The sequence below is a fragment of the Cheilinus undulatus genome, linkage group 6 (genome assembly GCF_018320785.1).
Source record: "Cheilinus undulatus linkage group 6, ASM1832078v1, whole genome shotgun sequence".
Classification (NCBI taxonomy): Eukaryota; Metazoa; Chordata; class Actinopteri; order Labriformes; family Labridae; genus Cheilinus; species Cheilinus undulatus.
The window spans coordinates 15955856-15981130 of NC_054870.1; the positions used below are offsets into that span (position 1 = coordinate 15955856).

The window sequence follows — 25275 nt, forward strand, 5'->3', positions numbered from 1 at the left end:
AATACAGATATTTGAAATATTTGTTGTGATTCTTTCACTTCAATAAAAATGTGAATCACTTCGTTCAAATTCGCTGCAGAATATCTGGCAGTATATTCTATATCTGCTATTACTAAATACTCTCAAACTCAGGCAGAAACAAACCTTCAAATTTAAATACATCAGCTGACAATAGCGACATCAAATGTGGGTATTCAGGTTTATATTTCTACCTGTGATGGTTTTGTGATTATTTTATTTAGCTGCTTGGTAAATGTTTGCTCTTAGCTCTCTTACATGTGTGGTTCCTTGCATGTGTGTTCAGGTGACTCACCTGTCCCAAAGCTTTACACTTCTACAGGAGTTGGTGCAGCAGCCGGCAGATATCAGAGCTGCAAAGAAACAAATACAAATAATCAATGATCAAATCTGCATCAGTGCCCATTCTCATATCTTTGTGAGTGGCTGGTTGTGTCGTCTTGGCCCATTGTCTTTCAGATTTCCTCTCGTAGTGAAAGGTGTATCTCCTCACTCTGATCTGCTTCACTGACTGTTCAACACGACATTTTTCTGTCAGTCAATCCACTTTAATTCCTGCCTTGGATGGACAGCCACTGGCGGTACTTCCTGTTACCCATCATCCTCTCCTGTCCGTCCTTTTTGTGACAGTTACTATAAATATGTCAGCGTGTCTGAATCTACTCCAGCTACAAAATTGTCTTTTTGAAACCCTATGAATTCAGAAAAGAGGGGGGTATGATTTAAGAAATAAATGATTCTAAAATGAGCTGTCAGACTACAAATGTATGTCTGCTACCATGACAAGAAAAGTGAAGCTGCTTTTTAAGTCGTCTCCAGTTGTGACCCTTTCAGTGTCTTAGCCGCTCATTTTCAGCTGAATGATGTGGCAGATCTCAGAAAAGTAGCCAACCACGCCAAATATTGTCACTTCATACCACGAACATAATTACACTGTCATCTACATTTCTGGTGATTTCTGCTGTTTCACTGCCAGCAGCTGTTAAAGAGAAGCCAGAGGAAGGCTGTTTGACACACAACTGTCAGCTCACTTTGAAATAGGATGACAATTCCTTATGATCTGTCGTTTGTTTTACACATCACACTAAGATTTCTATTACCGCCCGTATGCCTGGGGGATGTTTATTGGATTCATTCTCACTGGACTAAACTGTGACGCTGACAGTGTTTGATAGCTGGGCATTTTTTGTCAGATGTCTATGCATATATCAAGAATCAGTCCCAGTTTGCGAATGGCTCTAACTGTCCAAGATTCATGGATCTTGGACACATGAAAATCAGTTTTGCTTTTAGGGCTCTAAGAGCAAAATAAATAATTCAGCATTAATCCTCAGTAGAAACTCTGCAGTCCATAAAAACTGTACCTATCTGCAAAGACCTGCTGTGTAAATGTAACATTATGTTATTTGTGTTGCAGTGTATCAACAAAGTTGTCAAAAAGAATCATGGCAGATGGCAGAAACCAATAAAAAGTTTGTCAAGACTACCCTACAAAGATTATGACAGCAAACTGCAATGTAGACATTCATGCAAGGTGAGAAAGCACTCACTGTGCAGAACCTTTAGGCACATTTGGAGCAAAACTAAGGTAGTGTTTGCATACTACCAGGGGCATGGGAAAATAATCAGCTGAAAAAATGAAGTCCACACCTTTATGGTGTAGTCAGGGGTGGATGTGGCGAGAAGGCACAGCCTAGGGCAGTGGTTCTCATCTGGTCGGACATCAGGACCTACCACCGCCTCCTTAAGAGAAATCAGGACCCAAACTTTTGAAACTTTTCAACAACTCAAATTGATCTAATAAAGAATTTGGTAGTTTGGACCCTAAAGGAAACACAACATACTCAATCAATGAGTCAAGCCAAAATAAACATGTTTTAAAAGAACATCATTACAGGAGGAAATGCATGCATGCATTTCACTGTACACTGTTTTTCCAAGACAGCATGGAAATTTGGTAATTTTATAAGGAATTTCATCAATATCTTGGACAAACCTGCTTGTTATCAAAAGAGAAAGAGATAAATAAGTTGAAGTCTTGAGACAAACTCTGAAGTTTACACATCATCACTGGCGTATGTCCCTTTAGGACTTCCATACAATAGACTTTTTGACACATTTTTTCTCTAGCGTGCATTCTGCAACCCACTTGAAAGAGCTTCACGACCCACTTTTGGGTCCCAACCCACCATTCAAGAACCACTGGCCCCTGATTGTGCTGTGGATGTCTTAAGGGCCCAAAAACTGTTGATGGTCTCCGGCGTACCACCAGGGGTGTAAAAAAATGCAGCCAAGCTTGACTCTGGCCAGCGCCCCCCTCCTCTCTTCAGACCCAGTTTGTGGCACACTGGGCCATGTGATGAATCCTTAGCGCCATACATGCTTAAAACCTATGCACACAACTGTATGTAAAGTAAAACGTGGGGTTTACTTCAACATAATGTGAATTTGAGGTAATGCATTGTACTCAGTTACGCTCTGCTGTCTATAATAAAAACCTGGAGTAGTATCGCCTTATCATGCTCAGGTATGAAGAAATGACTTTTTTCATGGCACTCTTTTTTTAGATGCCTTGTTTATATTCTAGATAAAATTATTCATATTAATATCCATAAGTATAAGCTCTGTTTACTATTTTTGTAAGCTTCAAAATTAATCTCCAAACGTTAAAATTCTGCTATTTTGTATTTACAACGGTTTCGTTTCTACTGTCTGACACTAAGGGTCATTAACTTCCTGTTTGGGAACTGACCTGCTTTTATTTTGAAAGAAAATAAGGACCCTCAGGTAGATCAAAGATTATGACATTAACTTAACCACAGAAATAGAAACTTTATATGGGTTGAAAAGTAATAAGGAAGCAGTAAACCCTTGCCCAGCACTGAGGTTCAATACTTTAAGATATATATATTTCACTGACTTGCAACTTGGTGCCAACTGATGATGTGTGAAGTTGGCTGAATGTCCATATCCCTTAATCAAAAAGAGCATAATAGATGATACTGTTGGTATCTCTGATAAATTCAGTCTTATCGTTTAATCAGATAATATTGTACTTTTGTGTGATCGTTTAAAAACTTGAAGTCTTTATTGAAGACTACTGCAGGACTACCAGATGCTTCCACCAGGTTCCTCTGCTCTAACTCCATGCCTGCGGTACATGTTGTACCACTCCAAGTGAGCATGTGGCGGAGCAGCTGGAGAGGAGGGGAAGCTGACCACTGACTGTGGTCATTTATCAACCCTCAAACACAGCTTAACCACCCCTGTGTGTGAATGTACAGTATGTGTGCAAGAGAGAGCATGAAGGAGCAGGATATCCTAATTGAACTGTGAACTCCGACAAGTCTTTGGATTGACCATGCATCGCTCCTCCTCCTCTCCTGTAATCACGCTGCCCTCATTCTCATGTTGACCTGTTTACGCCTCGTGTTGTCTCAGTGGTCCAGGCTGTCAAAGACACACTGAGGGCCCCTGGGTTTGTTCACAGCTGTGTGCTCTGCCTCGCTTCACTGCACCTCGCCGTGTTTGTCAGAGTGATGGACAGAGGAAGGAAGACACAGACAGAAAGGACTGTATCAGGAGGGTAGGCTGGCTGCACTATAGAGGATTTCAGATCTTAGCTGGTTTAAAAGAATGTGAAAGGCTGCATACATATGGACACTTAACCAATTTTAAAATGATAATCAAACATTTACAAACAGTAGATCAGTGGTTCCCAACTGGTCTGTGGTCAGGACTTACCACAGCCTCCTTATGGACCAATCATGACCTGAATCCAGGGATGTAAATCACCCGTTTTATCATGGTATGATATCAGTTCTTTGGATAACGATACAGTTCCCCCAAATTAGAAAATCTGCAACAGTATGATTATGATTTGATTCAGGAGCCTGTGATTGAAATCAGATGATAATATGCACATAGTTCATAGCTGCCATGCGATGGTTTCACAGCGGCGATTAAAGACCTCTCATAAGAGATCATAAGAGAAACAAAAATGGATGACTTTTTAATCCAACAATTACTCAACCAGAAGGAAAACTCTTTGAGAATAAAAAAGTTATTTTTAAAGAGTGTTCTGGTCAAGACAGGAACCACATGTACCAGTGTTTTAGGTATCTAATGAGCAGCCTACAGCCAAATTCAAACACATGAATACTTGCAAGACCAGAAATAACAAATAAAAAGAGCCAGCCAAGGTCATCTACAACCAAACATCTGCAACCAGATGCGTCTTCCCCAAGCTCATTTAACTTCCACTTAAAAGCATCCAGCTCATTAAATTTTAGGCCTTTCTGAGTCCAAAATAAAAGCCGCCATGCCTTCAGAATTATAATCTTTTTTATCAAATGTAAAAAATGTAAATTATATTGTATGAATTTTGCTTAGTTTAGTTTCTTTTATTAGCTTTATGTGTTTCAATTACATGACAAATTTACATCCAAGTGAGCTGAGTGATTCTGACTTTACTCCATTAATACCTCTTCTGTAATGAAACTGAAAAAACTCAGATGCAAAACTGAGAATTAAATTACATATAGCTCATTAACTTTACCTAACATACTTAGATTTAAGGTGGGTTTATATGGTACATAGAGTTAAGCTCATGTAGTGCTTTTCTAATTGTGCTTTTACCCCACAGGTCAGACGATCCATTCACATGTACATGTTACACTCCGTGCTGGTTTTGCTTCTTGAGCCTAATTTTGAACCAGCCAGCACGTTCAAACCAAAAAAAAAAGAAGAAAAAAACGTTGAAAGCTTAGAAGAGCTGGTTCTAAGCTGGAACCAAAAAATAGTTGGTTCTTCCCCGTGAACCGTGACATCATCAGCGGGCGTGTCATATCTTAGGTTGTAAAGACAAGTAGAAAACGTGGTCTGCTGATTAGACGAAATCTTTGGTCGTGATCTGCACATCGACAGAATTCCAGGTAAAGTTGGAGAGTACTTTCGTGTCCATTACTCTAAATCCAAATTTGTTCCAAATGTCCAATAAATTATCTATCTTATTGGTTCTGAACTGGTGGGTCAGGACCCACCAGTGGGTCACGAAGCTATTTTCAGTGGGTAGCGCATGCTTGCCTGGAAAAATTATGACGTAAAAAAATCATGTACTTTTATTTTGAAGGATATGTCTCAGTCCCTTTGTTTCATTACATCTTTTGTGCCATCTCTAATGTAAACTGTACCATTAAAAACACTTATTTTTGATTGCAAAATGTGAGAACTCTGGGTTGCCATTTGGCGTTAAGGATATGATGGTGGGTCCAGTTGAGAATCACTGATCTACTTAGATCCAGATTGTAGTCCTTCCATCCATTATCTACTTCGCTCATAGGGGATGGAGAGTCCCCAGTTACCCAAACAAGCATGTCTTTGGACTGTGTGAGGAAGCTTGAGTGCCCGTAGAGAACTCATGCAGTATCAGATTATAGTCAACTCCCAAAATACTGATTATTTTGTTTCTTGAAAAATGCTGTTTTGATCTCTATCTCTAGTCACAACAAGCCTCAATTCTCAAAACCCACCTCCCAGAAAAAAAGGCTTAATATGAAATGAAGCGTGTATTCAGTCTTAGTCCGGGTCTGTGTATGCATGCATCTTTCAGTCTCTCACCCTGATATCTCCTTTATCTTTTTTTTTTGTTCCTCTTCTCTTTCAGACCAAAGTGAAGAGAAATGGAGGATCTCTTTGAACAATACAGCATGCCTTCTGTCCACCTTCAAAGTGAAGATACACACTAACAAACACACAGAGAGAAGGCGGTTGACGGACAGAGTGGCGTCTTTTCTGAATTAAAACAAAGTCTAATTTTGGTGCAAAATCATTACCATCCACTCTGCCCCCACACAGACACAGGCTGAATATGCTGCATCTATTTGAATAATGGCACATGAAGCAGGCTTGGAGCAGACACCTGGGCACTTGTATTTCTAATTTCTTCTACAAAGGGATGTTAAACATGTAAGTTCACGTGTAAATGTACTGTGTACACGTGTGTGATGGGCGGTGTTTGAAAATATGAGCACCATTAAAATGCTAAATGTCCCTGTGTCGTGTCGTAAAAATGGGAGAAAAAGGGCTTCAAAGCTGACTGCGGATGAATTGCCAGGGAAGCAGCTGTTGGCCTAGTTAAAGGCCCGTCCTTATCACACTCAGACCTCTGATCACAGAGACACAGCCTCAAATCACAAAAAGCCGCACACAGAAACACAACATGGACTCAGCCACGCCCACACGAGCTGCCTTACCCGTCAAACTTTAACACGGACCTCTGCTGACCCCCCCAGCTGTGACGCCATTGTGTGAGTTCTTCTATTGTGGATCTCGACCCACGGTGATGTGTCTCTGGTTTTGTGGCATCCCATAATCCACCCCACCCTCAGGTCAAAGTTAATGACTTTCCTGCAAAATATTCAAGGCTCTGCCACCTCCATGACCTACTTCCTTATAAAGATGCTCCACATCAGAGGTCGTAAACAATAAAGCTGAGGAAGGGGAGATCTTTATGGTAAAATTCAGCCAGCATCATGAAACAAGCTGTAAAGGAGAGGAGTCTCATTTCAACTTACGCTGAAGATTTTCTCTGTTCCTCATATACTTAAAGCTGAGAAACTTTTCCTCCCACAGGAAGTTTGAATTAAATCTACCTGTATATGACTGGAGTAACTCTCTCTGGGAAAACTTTCTAAATGTTCAAACAGGCTATTTGGGTAATGAAATCCTGAGAAATCATCAGAACTGGTTCACATTTCTTTAATAAGCCACAATGAAAGCTTCTCCCGACCAGCCTCGGCATGATTTTTATCCACAATCAGGCCCCACCATCGGAAAGCAACAACAACAGCAAAGCCGATGGATTGGTCAGACTCCATGCCATTCATATCCATCCTACAAAGCTCTCATCTGCAGCATTTGTGGCGAACCAGGCACTGTTTGGACGAATCAACATCAGCTGAGGAGAATGAGGTAGGGTTAAGTAGTACTGTGAGCTGACAGCAGCTTTCCCATTACTCGCAGTTAGCTCAGTGGACCATACCAGCAGTTATATCACAGCTGGACCACATTTCCTTATACAATAAAGAGAAAGATGTTACTGCCCTTCTGCCGACCTGCTTCTGCTTGGCATGAGTTTGAAAGAATTAAGGTTTTTGCACACTAGACGCGATTTCGTTTAATTTTTTTATCATTTATGTCTTAGGTTGTGTTCACACCTGATAGTCCCGGGACTCGGTCCATTTTGGAACAGAAATGGCAACATTGTTGCACTTTCCTTTGGTTTGGTTAGCATTCACACCGCTCTCTTGGTCAAGCGGACCAAACCGTCTGAACACCCACTACATCTGCCCACTAGGGGCGCTGTCGCCACAAACAAACAGCGACCAAGAAGAAAAGAAGGCGCAGAAGAACACGAAACTCCTTCTGCGAAACAATGAAAAAACACAGAATTTACACTGTCTTGTGATTTCTGCTCTTGCATTTCAGCATTATGAGCAGCCGGCAAGGTGGTGAGCTGTCCAGCATGTCGTCCTTTACACGAGACGAATAAATCAGCACGGACTACGACTTGTTGCCATGGCTACCCAGATGCCAAGGGAGGTACCGACATGTATTTGAGCGTATTAAATCACATACAAATCTGTATATCATTACGGTTTACGCCTCATCCTGCCTTTGGTTCACAAGTTGGTCTGCTTTGCGTTCACACCTCCAACGAACCGCACCAGGGTTCGTTTGGGAGCGGAGACCACCTGTTTCAGGAAGTCCGGAGTCCGCTTGTTTGGTCCGCACCAGAGTTCGTGTGAGCGTTCACACCACTCGAAACGAACCGGACTATCTGGGAAAACGGACCAGAGTTCGGTTAAAGCAGAACAAACAGCTCTGGTGTGAATGCACCCTTAAACAACCAGAGGAGAGAGAGCAGGAGCGGGCATGCCTGGGAGTGTGAAGCAGCGTGACAGAGAGAGGAGCCGATAGGTACATTAAACACATAGCTCATCTCTGTATTCTAGTTAGTCTTTACAAGACATTAAGGATCACATATTTTACCCTTTTAAGACAAGTTTATATTGTTCTCAGAAGTCCCCAAAACATGCCTGCAGAGTTTGTTGCTGAAAAAACACTCCAGTATTGGATTTTTGCATGTCTAAAAAGACCCCTCTGTTTCAGCCCTGCTCAGAACAAGCTGTTTCTGTGTCTGTGGCTTTAAATGTTAATGAGCTGTCTGACACCGCCCCTCTCAGGAAATGGATGTGGCTTAATGGATGTGGCCCTCCTGATCCTATTATTCAGGATCCTAATATTCAGGATCAGGAGAGGAGGGTGGAACTTTCTTCCAAGCGGGAAGGACCAACCTGTGGGCGGGGCTAACTCCCCACATAACATCATGAGAGGAAAATCTGAGAATGGCTTGTTTCAGCACACATTTTCTGAAAGGTGGTGGTGGTGGGGAGTATTTTTCTGATTCTTGGGGGAATCATGGACAGGCCAGGGGCACTTTTTTTGTTGGAAAAGCCTGAAAAAGTGTATTTTGCATAATATGTGATCTATATATGTGAAAATGCAGCCAGCCTTTAAATCGTTAAAAAAAGGTCCTTAACGAACATTTTTCATCATAGTTTTTATTAATGAAATTAACACTGATGTCTACACTGCCTATAGAGCTGTGAGGAAGGAATGTAAGGTTTGTAACCACTGTCTTAGATTGGTTTCACTTACTTAAACACAGTAAAGGTGAGGAATATTCAAGTGGCTCCATCATTTTTATATTTTTTCTGAATGTGGCTTTCAGTGATTGAAGCATTTCTCAACAAAAACTCCAGGAGCATTTTGGCTGCTTATTCAATAGGGTCTCTAAAGTACCGCAGGTCGTATGGTATTGCTCTGAAAATTATGTTAACAGAAACAGAATTTAATGGAGTTGAAAGGTTTATAAAACACTTTACAAATAAGCGTCCAAATAAAAAACGTCAGTAACTAAAGATTAATGGAAATGGATTAATGGACGTCTGCCAACCTCTGGAACTGATCCGTTTTGTTCATGTCTAAATGTTGTACCAAGAATCAAAACAGCATTTGAATGGTAATAATTAGGGACATTTTGAAACAATGACAACAGCAGAACTTTACCACAGATTGGCATCAAAACAGACAAGGTTCTTATTCTCAAAGGTTGACCTGCTCCTAACTAAAAGCTACTGCTGTATGCCTTCACACAAAGATGCTGACGTGAGCATAATGGCATATTTTATGCTGCAGGTTGAGAAAATGTATAACAGCGAGTGCCTGAGTCCAGAGAGAAACCTGTTTATAAGCCTCTATCTCTCTCTCTTTCTCTTATTACTGTGTCTTCCTGAAAATAAAAAAAACAATCCTGACGAACGGCTTTCTTTCCTCTTGGTTCTCTGTGTGGTTAAGGCTGGAAATAGGCTTGTTGGGATCGAGTTACACTGAGGTAAATAAGTTCTATTGGAGCATAAATGACTGTAAACCACAAACACAAACTCACACAGTGAGCCGGAAATTAGAGTGTCTTCACTAGAGAATACACCCACGTAACACATATCCCCCTCTCTCTGCATTGATGCTTCTGCTGTATGAAATTAGTCGTCCCAAGGTGATGTTCCTCTCCATTAGCAACAAAGGAACTGTGTTTCTGCAGGAAATTCACAAATACGACAATATATATGCATGCATGAACCCTACAGCAGGCTGGATGAATTAAATGTGGAGTAAAAATTATTTACACCAGCTGACTTTGTTTTGGTCTTCCTTTTAAATTGCATTGTACTCATCATAATAATTAAACATATTCAATAGAAAAACAAGAAAACTGCTTGATTCACAAATACATGTTATATTTAACATTTCAGCACTCCTTTTATTCGCGTCTACAGGTTAAAGTGAGTAATCTTTTTAGAAGTCTGTCTTTATGTTTCTTGTCTTGTGTTTCCTGTTTTATCTTGTGTCTTGTCTGCGGCCCATCCCTTCCTGTCACCCACATCTGTAATTACCTCATGTGTTTTACCTGAGCATAATTGTCTTCCTTTCCCCAGAGTATTAAGTATTTTCTATCCCCACCAGTTCATCTCATCCTTTGTTTCAGCATTCCAGCCTTTTCTTTGTGTTTCCTTGTTAGAATTTTGACCAGTTAATTTTATTTTTTAGGTCATCTTTAACCTGCAGTTTCTTTGTTACTTCTGACAGTGATTTTGAATATTGCTTACCAATTTTTGGCTTGATTGAATGGTCTAAATATTGTCTGATATGTTTGACTAATGCAGACAGTTCACTTCAAAAATTTTCATATCGTAACATTTACATCCGGTAAAGTTTTTGTTTTTTAAACTTGTGTTCACTTGGATTATAAATACTGCGGAGAGAAGAGAAAGTCTGTGAAAGATGTTTAACCACCATCCAGTGTCAGTGTTCCTCTTACTGCAGGACCAGCAGTGAAGGGTTTACCTACCAAATCAGGCATTAAATCAGACTTAAAATCTTCTAGTTTGCAACAAGGCTAAGGCTGGTGTTTCCTCACACCCCGATACACACCTGGTGAGAATCTCACTCTGCTTGAGAGAGCTCAACAGCTTTGATGTGAACATCTGACACCAGTCTTTGGTAAGAACAAAACTTTATGTGCTGTTTAATGTTGGCTGAGAAAAACCAGAGATTGATCCATCAGTTTTCAGATTCAGTATCCACCCTGCCTCTGAGCCCCAGCATGACTGAATACGAGTATGATGACTTTTGGTATCAGACTTGAAAAGACTTCATTTCTCTACAGGTTAGAGGTGCGGAAGTTTAAATGAGAAGACAAAAATACCAGAGGCTTTTAAGACGTGACAGTGTGGACCCCTAAGAACAAGTGTTTGACAGCTGATTTTGCAGTTGCTTAGCAACAATAAAAGGACAGTGTCAGGCTATGCTGGTGAAGGGAAGTCTGGCTCTTTTCAGAGATTGGGCTCATTTTGGTTCAATGCAGAATTAAGGTTTTGATCTTCTCATTCCCAAACAGCTCTTTATCTGGTAGCAGTTTGGATTTATTAAATCAGTCAAATGTAAAAATATTTTGGCTGATGCTTGATGTGTAAGCATGTATTAACTCAAACTGCTGAGAGCTTAATTCTTTTTTTATTCATGAAAATTTCACATATTCTTACAAAGTGCCTGTCACTGTCATCTACAGTGTGCAAGATCTATCTAAAGTTAAGGTATCAAATCCACACATAACCCTACTCTGAAACTAGTTAGGAGGTAACTCAAGTGTGCCATTGTTTGGTTGCACCACAGAGATATAAACTTCATATGACTTCATACCATCACTGAAAAGTAAAGCTGGACAGATGAAATTATTCCTGCTCATGGAAAGCAAAAGCATGAGTATCATCATGCATTTACATGATGCTGCTGAAAACAAACAGGTCCTCGAGTCCTCCCCATTCTCCAAGTTATCCCACCTTTCAAGGACTACCATCATGATAATTAAGATTCTGATGTAACTTAAGCTGTTGCAACACCTTAATGTAAATAGAGCATAATCTCTGTCATGAGTTAAAGTTACATTCAGCCTAGGCTTCTCTTGGCTTCTTCATACAGTTTCCAAGGTTTTTTTTATTTTGTTTTCAAATACTTTTTCAATTATGAATATTTTTTAAATGGTTACAGTGCCTAAACACAGGCTGATGCCATCGACCATCACATTAAAAACTTTAAACAGCAGATACTACCTTACTTACCTACTTCAACATGAGCAACAGGTTCATTGCACATGTGTCATGCAATAGCAGATGACTCTTGTTGGGGGGCAAGAAGTAATCTCTAGAAATCCTACCAAATAAGCCATGTTTTGAGCTGTTTATGACAATGCCAAGCGTTCAGAGTGCAAATATATGAACATTCTTTTTTCTTAAGCTACCGTCCCAAAAATTGGGGAAATATTCAGACAAAGAATAAAAAAAGTTTTAAAAGACTTGGAGGGAGAAATAATAACAGGCAGGAATCAAAAAAGCCTCCATCTAAAGACTGGAGGAGCGGTGACACACAATGCTGGTGTATGGTTCCACAAAGCAGTCTGATTTGGTTCACTACTGCTTTGTCATGTATCATTAAACTCTGATCTTACCCGTGTTTCCTCAGCTGATGTCCGCCTCACCAACCTCCAGTCTCTCTCATTGTGAAATCCATCTCTTTTAAGAGATCCAGATCATTTAGCTCAGCTTAGTAAAGCTGGCTGTTTGGCTCTCAAATGGCTCTTCCTTTTATCACACTTTGGCTTTTTAAATGTGGATAAAACAGCAACAAAGGATGGAGGAAAGGAAACTAGCACTTAAATGGGAGCTAGCTACAGTGGCTCCCATCAAAGGGCTGTTTTGTAGCACAGGCTGGTTCATCAACACCACATCATGACTTGGTGACTTACATGACATTTTTTATTGGGTTGATGGTATATCATCATTTTAATTAAAAGCATATTTGTGACAAAATATCATTAAATGGGCTCAGCTAGCCTCTTTGCTCAGTATGAGAGTCCTCAAGACTTGTTTTTCTTCATCTGGATCAAAACATTTGGAGATCTGCACGACTGAGAAATTTGTATAAACTGTGGTAAAGATGAACTAATATGTTAAGTGTAAGGTCAGTGAACGGCTTTAATGGCAGGAGGTTCATTATAGATTACAAGAGCATTATAGACCAGGTTTTTGCAACCGTGTTTATAAAAAAATGATAAAAAATAAGTTTAACCAACTTGTACTTCTTGTGCCTGCTTATTTGACAAACCATTTTAACTTTGTGCATCCCTCCTTTATTATTGTTTTACTTTGACTAAAAGTGGACTTTAAATCTGTGATAGTCTTAAATCATTTTAGGAAAAATAACAAAGTTGGCCTTAGCCACAAATTCTATGACTGGGCCCTTTAGTTGTAATATTAATAGCTAGCCTCTTGGTAAAGGCCGATTAAACCAAGTAATACTTGCAGTGTATGTGGTTTGTATGTGTTTGAAAGACAGACACACTGTAGTAATGTAGTTTTTTGTTACACCTTTTCCAGTTGATCCTGAAACAGCTCATTCATCTGAGCCAACACTACAGCACTGGTGCACCAACATCATAGGGGCATATCGACAACAGGAACCAGAGGTAAAAAGGTGTGCAGACCCCACCCCCACACATCCCTGTTTCACAGCTCTGCCACTTCAGCCGGGCTCTGAAGAAGAGCCTCAGAAACATCCTGACGCTCTGCAGAGTCTGAACCCAGGAGGATAAACTGTACACATACAGGAACATCGGCAGATGCACTCTCTGGGTCTGCGCCTGTCACTCACTCGCTCAGGCGCTCTGCTCACCCCTCCATCTCTGCAGGGAGCAGATGCAGGTGTGTTTAACCCTTTCATGTCACAGTTACATCATGTTCTAGTACATTGTACCTATACACCACAGGCCATTTCCCATTTCTGTATCATTCTTTTCTTTACGTGCACTCAGTCTCATTAGTCAGTGGACATGGTGTGACTTTATGAGAGTCAACACCAGAATAAAACTACAAATAGACTGCTTTTACACATTTTAAGAAAAAAGTCAATACAGGAAAAAGACTGAATTGTGAGCTCTTTCACATCTATACTCAAAACCTCCACATCAAAAGAAAGTTTTGCTTCATTATAATGCTAACAGACCTGAACCTGTGACTCTGGGCTCTGTTTGAGTCATCTATTATTGAAGTGTATGACCCCATCTGTATGTGCTACGGTTGCTAATCAGACAGGTTAGACTGATAGGAGCTAGATATTAAGTATCCCTGTAGTAATGGAGAGAAGTCATTACAGAAAAAAAATTAAAGGCATATTTCGGGATATTTGAAGTCGGGCCATATAAGGTGCTTGGCTATAGTAGTGGCATTAGCCTCCAGTGATTTCTGTGGTAGTTGCTCCTGTGGTTATTACAGAGAAGAAGAACTTATACAGATGGAGAGTTGGGCTAAGTTACCTGGCGGTATGGGTGTGGAAAATGCAAACCCATGCTCAGGATGTAAAATAAGGACTGCCCTTCTCATTTGAACGTCTCCTTTCAGTTAAAAAAACACAAACAGCCCAGAAGACAAGTCAAAAGTCATATGCACCTTGAGATATCAAACAGTTCACTTTTCTATTATTTCCTTAAACGGATTACATTTTCTTTTCCATCCATTGCAAGTTGTTTTTTATTGTCTCATTACTTTCAATGTATCAAATGTATTCCCTATTTTTCTCTCAAAATATAAGCAAGGTTTTACCCAAATAGGATGCAAACAAACCGTGCCTGGGGCCCACTTGGGGAGGGGGTCTCGTGGCTCAAATGGACTCTGGCACAGTTCAGATGAGATGTGAATGCAACCGCACCCAAATACAGGACAGAGTGTCCTATCAGCTATGACGTCAGATATGACATCATTACCTCCGCCAAGGAGGTCATGTGATCAGGTGGGTTTGTTAGTTTGTTTGTTAGTTTGTTAGCAACATAACTTAAAAAGCTGTGGACGGATTTTGATGTAAATTTTCAGGAAATGTCAGAAATGGCATAAGGAAGAACTGATTAGATTTTGGGAGTGATCCGGGTCACCGTGTGGATACAGCAATTTTTTAAAGGATTTTGTACTATTGGGAGATAGGGCTAATGGCAGAGGTCTGTGCTGTTACCACTTTACACCAGGAGATGGCAGTCATGAGTAACTTATTTAAAGTTTTGGACTTTATAGACTTTGAAAGACACACGCGTGGTCGAGGAGATGAGTCAGAGAGTAACAGAGAGAAAGATAGTGAATTGTAGGGAGAATACTCCCAATGCTGAGAGGAATAGAGGGGTGTTCATCCTCTGCCAAGACTTCCAGTCGTCCATGGAGACCATGGGTGCTTCCGCCATGACAGTCCACATATAGTGAAGCCAATGCTTTGCCTCACTGTGTCTCCACCCCACTGGGGAGGGAGTAATCGGCAAATTAGATTTTGGGAGTAATCCAGATCACTGAATGGATCCAGGAATGTTTCTAAAGGATTCTTCACTACTGGGAGATAGGGCTGATGGCGGAGGTCTGTGCTCTCTGAGTGCTTTTCTAGTTATTACTGTAACAAGGAATATGATCATTGAAAGCAATGATCATTTTTGTGACCTTTTTTCAGATAAAAGTTAATTTTGCTGAATGACACAGGTCTGTGGTAGTTTTTGGTATGTTATCCTTGGTGATGACTCAATTACAACTAAGAATGGCCTCTTTTATATTCAACTAACTCAGGCTAAATTGCAATTTGCACTCTCTCTGTATTTGTTATTGTAATACAAAGATGGTGTGTGTGTGTGTGTGTGTGTGTGTGTGTATTATGCCACTGCATAACAAGTTTTCTTTTATATATATATATATGGGGGTGTCCAATTCTGGACCTCACTTATTTTGAAACCCTGGCTACAGCCCTGTTTAAACATTGCCATGTATCTGAAACAGGCATTGGTTACTCTTCATTACTACTAGGGCTGTCAAATGATTACAACTTTTAATCATGATTAATCTCAGAATTCCTGTAGTCGCAATTAATTACATTGTCAATTTTTAAGTGTATTTTAAAAATCCTACATTTTGCATCCAAAACTGTTTTTGTGTCATCTGGGATTTTCAGACGGTCTTAAATGAAGGGTAACTGATAGCGACTGGCCTGATTTTATATGTAAAGATTATGAAATTTAACACAGAAAAGGGAACTTCATATAGATTAAAAAGGAAATCAGGGAACAGTAAGACATAATTGTTTGATACCACAAGGTGCAGATGACTGTTCCCTGGTCCACTGTGCTGTCTGAGTTTTTAAAGTAAAATGAGACGTTAAGGAGCAGAGGAGGATTTATTTTACATCACTGTGGCTGCAGGGAGATGTGGCCGAACCAAAGTCTGCTTAAAGGGGAAATAAAGCATTACAAAAAATTGTGTTTAATCTTGACAGCCCTTATTAATACCAATTTGTATAACTTCATAGTTTAAAATTCTAGTATAATGAATTTCCTATAGAAGTGATGACTCCATATGTTTAAATGTAGCAATTTACTTGTATCGTGCAGAATCATAACCAAACAGTAGAGCTTTCTGACAATCTATAGAGTTATAATTTTGATTTATCTCACAGACTGCAGTGAGAAAAGGTTGGTGTTTAGTTTTGTGTTTTCTATCAGTTATGTGTGTGTGACTGCAACATGTCCTTAGGGCAGAAAAGCAGCAATAAGTCGAAAAAGACTGTGACTGAGGGGTAAAAGAGATAAAAAGATGAGTAAAGAAAGAAGAGAGGAGGCGGGCAGAGTGCGTGCTTCATCAAGAGTTACTCACTGCTTCCTGAAAGACACAGCGACCTTCAGCTTGGCACACAGCTGTTCTGACACATCACCAAGGTAAATACTCACTATTCTTCAAATGCAGACTCACAAAGACTCACAGCTTGCGTCAGACCACCAAGATGCGTCACTCACATTGTTAGCAGTCTCCGTCGTTTCACTCAGACTCAATCCAAAGGTCTCAGCGCTGAAGTATGATGCTATTTTTTTTATTTCTGTTGGTGTAAAACAAGGACACTCTTACTTCCGCCTGAAAACACACTCAGTGCCATATTGACACTCACGCTATGTGATTTCCGGTTTTCTATCAAACACACACGAACTAACACCAGTTGTCTCTAGCTGGGGGAACAGATTGTGGGGGCTTAGCTGGCCTCGAGGGTCATGAACGTCCGTCCCAATCCACGCCGCAGGGGATTCAAACCGGGATACGAGCCAGTGAACTGTCCCTTCATTCTGCCCTCCTGGACCTTAGTGAATGAGGAAACATGCACGCACATGGTGGAAAGGAGACGACATCTGAGTGAGTTTAATGATGCCCATGGGGAAATTCATTATTGCAGCAGCAGATTTTAAATAAAACAGCACAAATCAAAAAATAAAACAACTAGGGGGGAGAATTAGATTATAAGATCAGCATTGACCATTTCCTCTGCATAGTCATACATAATTCACACAACTACTTTTCCATGCCGATGTTTTCAATTATCACATTTCATGCAGTGCTTTACCACCATTTGAATTTAATTGGTGTGATTCAAATGCCTGTCTTTGCACATGTAAACAGCACAGTTGACTAGCCTGAGGCTAAGTCAGCCTTAATGCTTCATTCATTTTTCAAAGTTCCTCCAGAGTCATTAGAAAGGATGGATGTAGTTATAAAATACCAAACCACCCCCCCTCTTTAGTAACAGCTCAGAATGCTGCCACATAAACTGTATAAAGACAGCCTGTTTTCACTGCTGATGGTGTCAAATAAAAAAGAAAAAAAACAAGTTTTCCTGTTGTATTTGAATTTAATGTAACATAAAATTTCCACAGCACAAGTAGAATGCAGGTCCAGTCTGTTACTATGCACAATAGAAAAACTGTAAAATAATGCTTAGGTTGCTAAAAATACAACTGGCTTGTGCATGATACATAATACCTGCAAGATTACACAAGTTTAACAATGCTATACCTTGTCATGTTTCTGTTCACTGGTATCACTACTGACTGCGCTTTTATCAATCAGTTGTAAAGGCTGAAATACACCTGTAGGGCTTTTCCACCATGACTTTTGGCTGCACTGAGCCAAACCAAGCAGTGCTGATTGGCTTTTCCATTACAAGTTTGCCTAGCAGTGCCAGAAGGGTCCCGCTCATGTGCAGGGCCAAAGCCAGCCAGCCCCACCTCCAAGGGCACCACGCTGATGTCAAAGCAGTTCACAAGGTTCGATTTACCGGGGGGATTGATGATACCTTTACAGCCCACTGGGAGATATATTTTATTTTCGCCTTCCCTGGCTGTGAGACTAAAACGGAACGGAAACAGAATCAAGACACTTGTGGGAAGATTTACTGAGGTAAAAGTTACAAAGAATGACTGGGCTTTGACAGCAGGGAGACATGACACCAGGAGAGGACACATGAGGTGGCTGCAAGCTGCAAAATAAGCTGCCAGTCTGAAAATGCTATTGGGTAAAAAATGGGCCAAAAAAAAAAAAAAAAAAACAGTGTTGGCACAAGTGTGTGCTATATGGAAACATTTTGAAGCGTTTTATTTTTCCCCAAGAAAGCATTACTGTTTGGCTTTATTTTGGGGTCCACCTTTAGCTGTGTGTTCTTCCGCCTCTGTGTATCATCATATCCTGATCAGCTGTTTGAATCTGCACGCTTCAACAGGGACAACAACAACAAACTAAACTACAACAAAACTAAAAATGAGTGATTCTAACTTGAGTGATGATGACATGTCATTCACTATGGATACCAGAGAATACTTTTTAAATTCAATTTTGTACAGAGAGGAACTACTTCTATGCATGTAGACTCAGCGGGCTGAAAGAGAGAATGAAGAGACACTATAGTGAAAACAGGTGAGCAGGAGAGAGCCCAACTTTCCTGGTGGAGTAGGTGTATAAACTATAAGCCCACAAGTCCAGAGAGCTACTGCTGTCATGAATGGGACTTCGCATTACTTCCTGACATTTCTGATGGAGGATAGCAGCTCACAGACACTTGCAGCCTGCAGCACTCCCCATCTAGAGTTCCCTGCCTTACTGAATGCTGGTGTTTCTCCGACCTTGTGCAACTTTCTGAAGATAAACGGGCAAAACCATCCTCAATCAGGTGAGCTGAATGGAAATTTGTCATGCAAATACATTTATGGCTGTTGCTTTATTCTTCTAATGGCTGAGAATTAGTTGACCTCATAAAAACGTGTCAGAGTCCCAGTTGGTAAATCTGAAAAAAGGTACAGCAGCCAAAGACATCAGAATTTAATGAAGCTTATACAAGTTCACCATCCAGCACTACACATCTAAAAGTCATAGTATTAGTAGAGGTAAGAGTGTTTTAGCAAAGTGACATGTTTTTTGATGAAACACTGAGTTGGCTGGGAATTACAAAAGTATTAGTAGCATAAACAAACATCCCTATAACTAGTATAAACATTTCTACTTTTGTGCACATAATTCCATCATTACAGTATTGAATATTGTCTTGTGCACATCTCTTTTTTCCTTCCGTCATGCAGGACAGAAACGCATAACTCTTGCATTAAGGTTGCACAGGCATCCCCCTGGTGAATACAGTGCTGTCACATTGTATTTCCAAATTCTCACAAAAAAAAAAAAAAGACAAGATTCCCAATGATGACTAAAACTGTTCAATGAAGATAGGTTATTTCTATGCACGCTGACACAAACTGTCTTGTAATCCAGACTTTCTGCCTGCAATATTCAAAACAAATGTCCTTTCTTTGTGACTGCCATCATTTCCTAGAGGACGAAGTCATCGTCTCCGGTTATAACACGATTTAAAGCAATCATTTTTAATATGGTGGGGGAACGTGACGTCTCACAGGCACTCAAAGAAATCTCTCATTGATGGAAAATTAGATTCATCTGATTATTGAAGAGTTTAGCTGGTGGCCACTCATTCACTGTTTTGCATCTGGTTTCAAAATAAAGTTAAAAACAAATCCCATGGTAATGGACTGCTAATGAAAGGCAGAATCAGTATGTTCAAAATGATATACATTGATTGTAGATAATCTCAGATTAAATGATATGTTTTAAATGGTCTAAGAGGATTTTCATGATGTCTACACACATCTACACGTAGTTAAAACCTTGAAGGAAAATGAACACACATTTTTCTGTCCGAAAGACAAAAAGGACTTTCCAAGGAGGAAAAAGCAGCATGTCAGTGTCAGAGTCCTGGCAGGGAGAGATACTAAGAAAGAAATACTAAGAGAAGAATATAAGGGGCATTGTTTTGATTTTCTTGCTGGTTTTTGTTACATTCTTGAAAATAGTAAAACTAAGACAACATAAAACGCAGGAAAAACAAGGTTTTTAATTTTTTCAATGTCTATTCTTAAAATGTTGCACACAGGAAATCTCTCAGTGGCTAAAAAATCTTTCACAATCCCTTAAAGCCTTAGTTCTCAGCCTAGGGTCTATGACCCATTTAGAGGGGCACCAGAGATTCCAACTGGGGGCCCAGGGCTGAGTCTGTTCTGAGGCTGTTAAAATAAGATCTGTCCATAATAAAACACTTATGAATAGTTAAGGTTTTTGGGTAGTAACAGTGTGTTCAGGGATATTTTGCTTGGTTTTAAACACAAAAAATAATTTAAATTGGTGTTGATTTTTTACCACAGTGTGTCACATTTTTCCGTGTCAGTCCTCTTGGGGCTCGAATTGTCTTCAGCCGCGTTTCCATCAGGTGGCCCTGTTTGACTGAGCACGGTTTAGTATGGTCCAGTACGCTAAACACCAAAATAGTTTGCATTTCCATTTGCCCGAAGTTTAACGGGTATGTTCAACAGCCAAAGAGCGCTGTTTTCAGAAGGTACCTAAAGTAGATAAATAACTAGCTACAATACAGACAATCAACTAATCAAAAGCTTTGTATTCACAAAATTTCAACATTAGTTTCACATCCACCATGGATAAACCAGGCTGATGTGAGTCTCAGGCTCTGCTTTGTGTACTTAAGATCAGGTCCAGATAAACGTCAGGAAACTTGATTTGTGCCCACATATCAATATCCACAGTCTAGGAAACAGTTTGGACCTCTTTAGAATCCAATTGTCCCTTATTTCTGTTTTTCTCCTGCTTTCACCCTCTCCTAACAGAGCTGACTTCTGTGTTTTGAAGCCCAGAGCTGAGCAGTCGTGTCGCGTGCTGTTGTGACATCAGTGCAAACTCCCACTGTTGTGTGTGTAGCTACACCTCTTTGGGCCGGACTGGTACCCCTACTGAAGGGTGCCAAAAAGCGGGATGGTACAGGTCAATTTTTTGGGACCCTTTCCAACTTTTGTTATATGAAAATGCAAAAAAAATGTGTGTCGTGCCATACCAAACTGAACTGGACCACTGGGTGGAAACAGCCTATGAGGCTCAAAAGAAAAAACTTTGGGAACCACCGACTTAAAGGTACACAATTTCACATTCAGTTGTCTAAATAAATCAAAAATGACAAATCTACATATTTAGTTGAGTACTTACAGCTTTTCTCTCATAAATTATGTGAAATTCATCTGTGCAAAAACACACACTTTGGAGCAGATAACACTCCTTACTTTAAAATAAGGAGAGCACACCCCCTCCTGCAGATCACCACCAAGGGACACCACCTCCATCAGGATGATAGTTCTGCTACTAGCTATTAGTTATGCGGTTGCTCGCTTTAGCTCCCTTGGGTGCATTATTGCGCTTTCATAGAGGAAAAGCTATTTTCTTGTTTAGTTGGCATTATTAAACTTTTTAAGTTTCTCAGGTCAAGTTTGTTACTTTGTTGTAAAAGGCTTTAAGTTTGTCAAGTTTTACCGTTGTTCGGGGGGAAGTATTCTACATCGTTACATAGTACTTAGCATCTGTAACTGAGTTAAACTTGAAACAGAGGAAGGGGCTTTACACATACGTTGTAAAATTTTTACTTTGAGGGTCCCCTGGTAGTGTCTATTTTACACTGTAGATTTCCTCAGGCCCCTGCTGTTAGCCAAACCCATCACCCAACAAGCAGGCTACATTTTTCAAAGTGTTTTTCATAAACAGATTTCTGCTTGCTTTCCCTATAAATCTTAGATTTATTTCAACAATGTATCAACTAAAACTAAAGTGACTTTGGATCATAAATGTTACTTTGCTACTTAAACACAAGAGTTGAGGCTTGAACCTCAGAACCCCTGATGCCCTCCTGTTACCTTTTCCTCATTTTGATGAATGAACCTGTTGGAGGGAGGGGCCAGGCTTTCAGACCCTTTCGATAGCTACTTCTGCTCACAGGCTGACTGCTCCATATGTGAAAAGCCTTGCAGTTCATTTAACTTAAAATACCTCCTGGCCTCTTGATTTTTACTTGGTATGGAATTTAAACTCTGGCATTTTTTGTCACACAAAGATCCTGAAACACTTATCCGTCTGTTTTAAGTCCTACGTTTCTCTATTTCAAGTCTCTAGAGTTAAGAGTAATGCATGATAGGCGTGGGTTTTTCTATGAAATATATTTACAAAACACATTTATTTGGTACATGTCATTAAAGGTAAACTCAGTGTGCTTTCAACTGTGCACAACAAGGTCTGTAGATTATGTAGAGCAGAGAGTCCCAAAGGGAGTGATGCAGCACCCTGGGGTGCTGTGTGATTTTGCTCAGTGCCACAAGATATGCTCATTACCATTTTTCTGTGTACTTCAATAATGCCTGTTTTGTTCAATTACAAATCTTAAAATACATCAAAAAATAAAATATCTGAACAGATATCCATGGTGTAGTTTAGTTGTCTAGTATGGCTGCTGTGGCTTTGGTGGATGCTGGGAGAACATTACCTGCCTGACTGCATTGTGCTAACTGTGAAGTTTGGTGGAGGAGGGATAATGCTATGGGGCTGTTTTTCAGGGTTTGGTCTAGACCCCTTGTCTCCAGTGAAGGCCACTCTTAATGCTTCAGCATACCAAGACATTCTGGACGATGCTAAGCTTCCAACTGTGTGGCAACAGTTTGAGGGGGGCCTTTTTCTATTCCACCATGATTGTGCACCAGTGCACAAAGCAAGGACTATAATGGTTTGATGAGTTCAGTGTGAAAGAACTTGACTGGCCAACACAGAGCCCTGGCCTCAGCCCCATGGAGCACCTTTGGGATGATGTGGAAAAGAGATTGCCAACCAGGCCTTCTTGTCCATCATCAGTGCCTGACCTCATAAATTCTCTACAGAATGAATGGGCACAAATTCCCACAAAAACTACAAAATCTCATGAATAGCCCTCAAGAAAAAGTTGGAGGCTGTTATAGCTGAAAAGGGGGTCCATATCCATCTCAGAGCACATGTATTTGATTATAATGAAATTATCATACATCCAAATGTTTTTGTCCATATAGTGTATGTAGTGACAAAACAGCAAAATAAATCTACATCTATGCATATTTTCATTTATAATTATTCTTTAATACATTTACAATTGATTCATTATAAGTACTATCATTGTAAAAGATTTTATCTTTTATTAAAACAAATTTCTTTTTTTTTTTGTCAATACAATTTTGTCATGTTTAGTTTGGACTGTCCTTTACTAAAATAATGAGCTTTAATTTTTTTGATTAGGGGTAAATTTGATTTGCCACACTATTCTGAAATGATTTGACCACAGTTACAAGTAGAAAAGCACTCGGAGAGCACAGACCTCCGCCATTAGCCCTATCTCACAATAGTAAAGAATCCTTTAAAAAATTCCTGGATCCAGACGGATCAGTCTAAAAATCTAATCAGTTCTTCCTTATGCCATTTCTGACATTTCCTTAAAATTTCTGAAAAAAATCTGTCCACAACTTTTTGAGTTATGTTGCTAACAAACTAACTAACAAAAAACAAACAAACCCACCTGATCACATAACCTCCTTGGCAGAGGTAACAATATTTCTGGATGTTTCTTTCATCATAGCAGCTAGAAAGGTCACTCCTGAAACTGTCATTCAAACCAGCCCTTGATCAGCACCACAGAGCGACACATCTATCCTGGATGTAAGAGCCAAAAACCTCCTCAGCCTGGTTTCATTAACCCGCTGAAACAAGGAATGTTGCTAAGCAGCAAAGTTACAGCTGCCACTGCAGAAAAATGTATCAGTTTAAGTACAAAAAAAATAATTCCAGGTGGTCTAGTGGTTTAAGGCGCGCCTCATGTACGTGGTCAGCCCATTGAAATCCAACCTGTGGCACTTTCCCTCATGTCTGTCCTCCTCTGTCAATAAAGGCATAAAAAGGCCAAAAATAAATCTTAAAAAAATAATAATAATAAAAAATGATTCCAAAATGACTGCCAGTGGTCTTTCTAGGTAGACAAGATCATATTTGCTTTGCCTTATGTGCAGTTTCTAAAATATTTTAGATTAAAGCAGCAATTTTCAGGAAAAGTTAGGAACCAACAGCTTTATACTCTTTAGTATTTCTCTTAAGTCAGCAAAGTTATACATGTCACAAATGTGAAAACAGTCCAAATGAGTGCTCTGGCCTTTCTAGTGTTAAATATAGTAAATGTTTGTGCTGTATCTAATTGAAAACAGGTTGAAAAAGATTTCCATATCACTGTAGTCTGTTTTTATTGAGATTTTACACACTGTCCCAACTTTTCTGGAATTGAGCTTTGTATATTAACAAGAACACTTGTAAGGCAGCTAGGTGCATATGCAAACACAAGGTGGAACAGTTCTGGCTTAAGACTGCATGTAGCAGCTGTTATATTCAAACATACCACTACAGGCCTCATTTGGAGGTTTACTAAGAGCTGACCTTTAAACATGCAGTGACTGCCAGCGTCTCTGGGATGTCTGTCCAACTGTTCGTGCTAATAGCACTGATGTCTCCAACTAAATATGGAAATTTCTGAGAAACCTCTGGATTATTCTGATATTTTAGATACAGGGCAAAGGGAGGCTGGATCTTCTTAAGAAGTTCAAACAGTGTGAAAAATCTCCAAACGTGTTGGTGCTCAGGCTTATTGAAGTGACAGAACAAACGCTGCAGGTACTCAGGAGTCTGTATCTCATGTTTATTAATAGCACCATCGGCCGGTATATTACGTGCCCCCCTTTGACTGAAACTCAGTGATTGACTGTGAGGATCTTCACTCCACCAGGAAGACACTTTCTGCCGATGCAGAGTAATGTGAGCTCAGACCAGCCCCACAAAATCTGCTGTGTTTTCACACACACCTAGGACACTAGCACACACACGCACCCATAAAAACATGCATGAATGCCATCTGTTGCAGTAAACACCACTCCTGACCCTTGTAAACAAACAAAAGCGCTCCGGCAGACACCTAGCTCCATCTCTATGTGCACGGTGCCAGGAATTAATTAAAGCAGCTAATTTTGCAACTGTGCACAATGTGAGGGTTCAGCAAAGGTCCGGTGCCACTCAAACCCATGTGGCGCTACATCAGTGCAACAGCGCAAAGCGTGCATGAACAGAAGCAGTTTGTTTCTCTGGGACGTCACTCTCAGCATAAAGGTAATCAGAGGCCATTGTGGAGGATTAAGCCTGGTTCAGTCTGGGTCCATTAGCAGATGAATGATGACAAAAGAGGCCTTTCTCATCTCCTAAATCGTCTGTCAAACTGACACTGCCTGGGTGTGATGTAAGAGCCACAAATCCTCTAAGCCATTTGCTGTAATTTTAGATAGGACAGGATGTA

General features: G+C 40.1%; 1 protein-coding gene across 1 annotated transcript in view; it reads right to left on the bottom strand.

Moving 5' to 3' along the window:
- Positions 1–25275, bottom strand: part of LOC121511440 (coiled-coil domain-containing protein 85A-like) — a 64220-nt gene that overhangs the window by 5914 nt on the left and 33031 nt on the right. The window contains exon 3 of the mRNA XM_041790130.1: positions 314–371. Within this exon, the coding sequence (XP_041646064.1) occupies positions 314–371 (58 nt within the window). The remainder of the gene's footprint in view (positions 1–313; positions 372–25275) is intronic.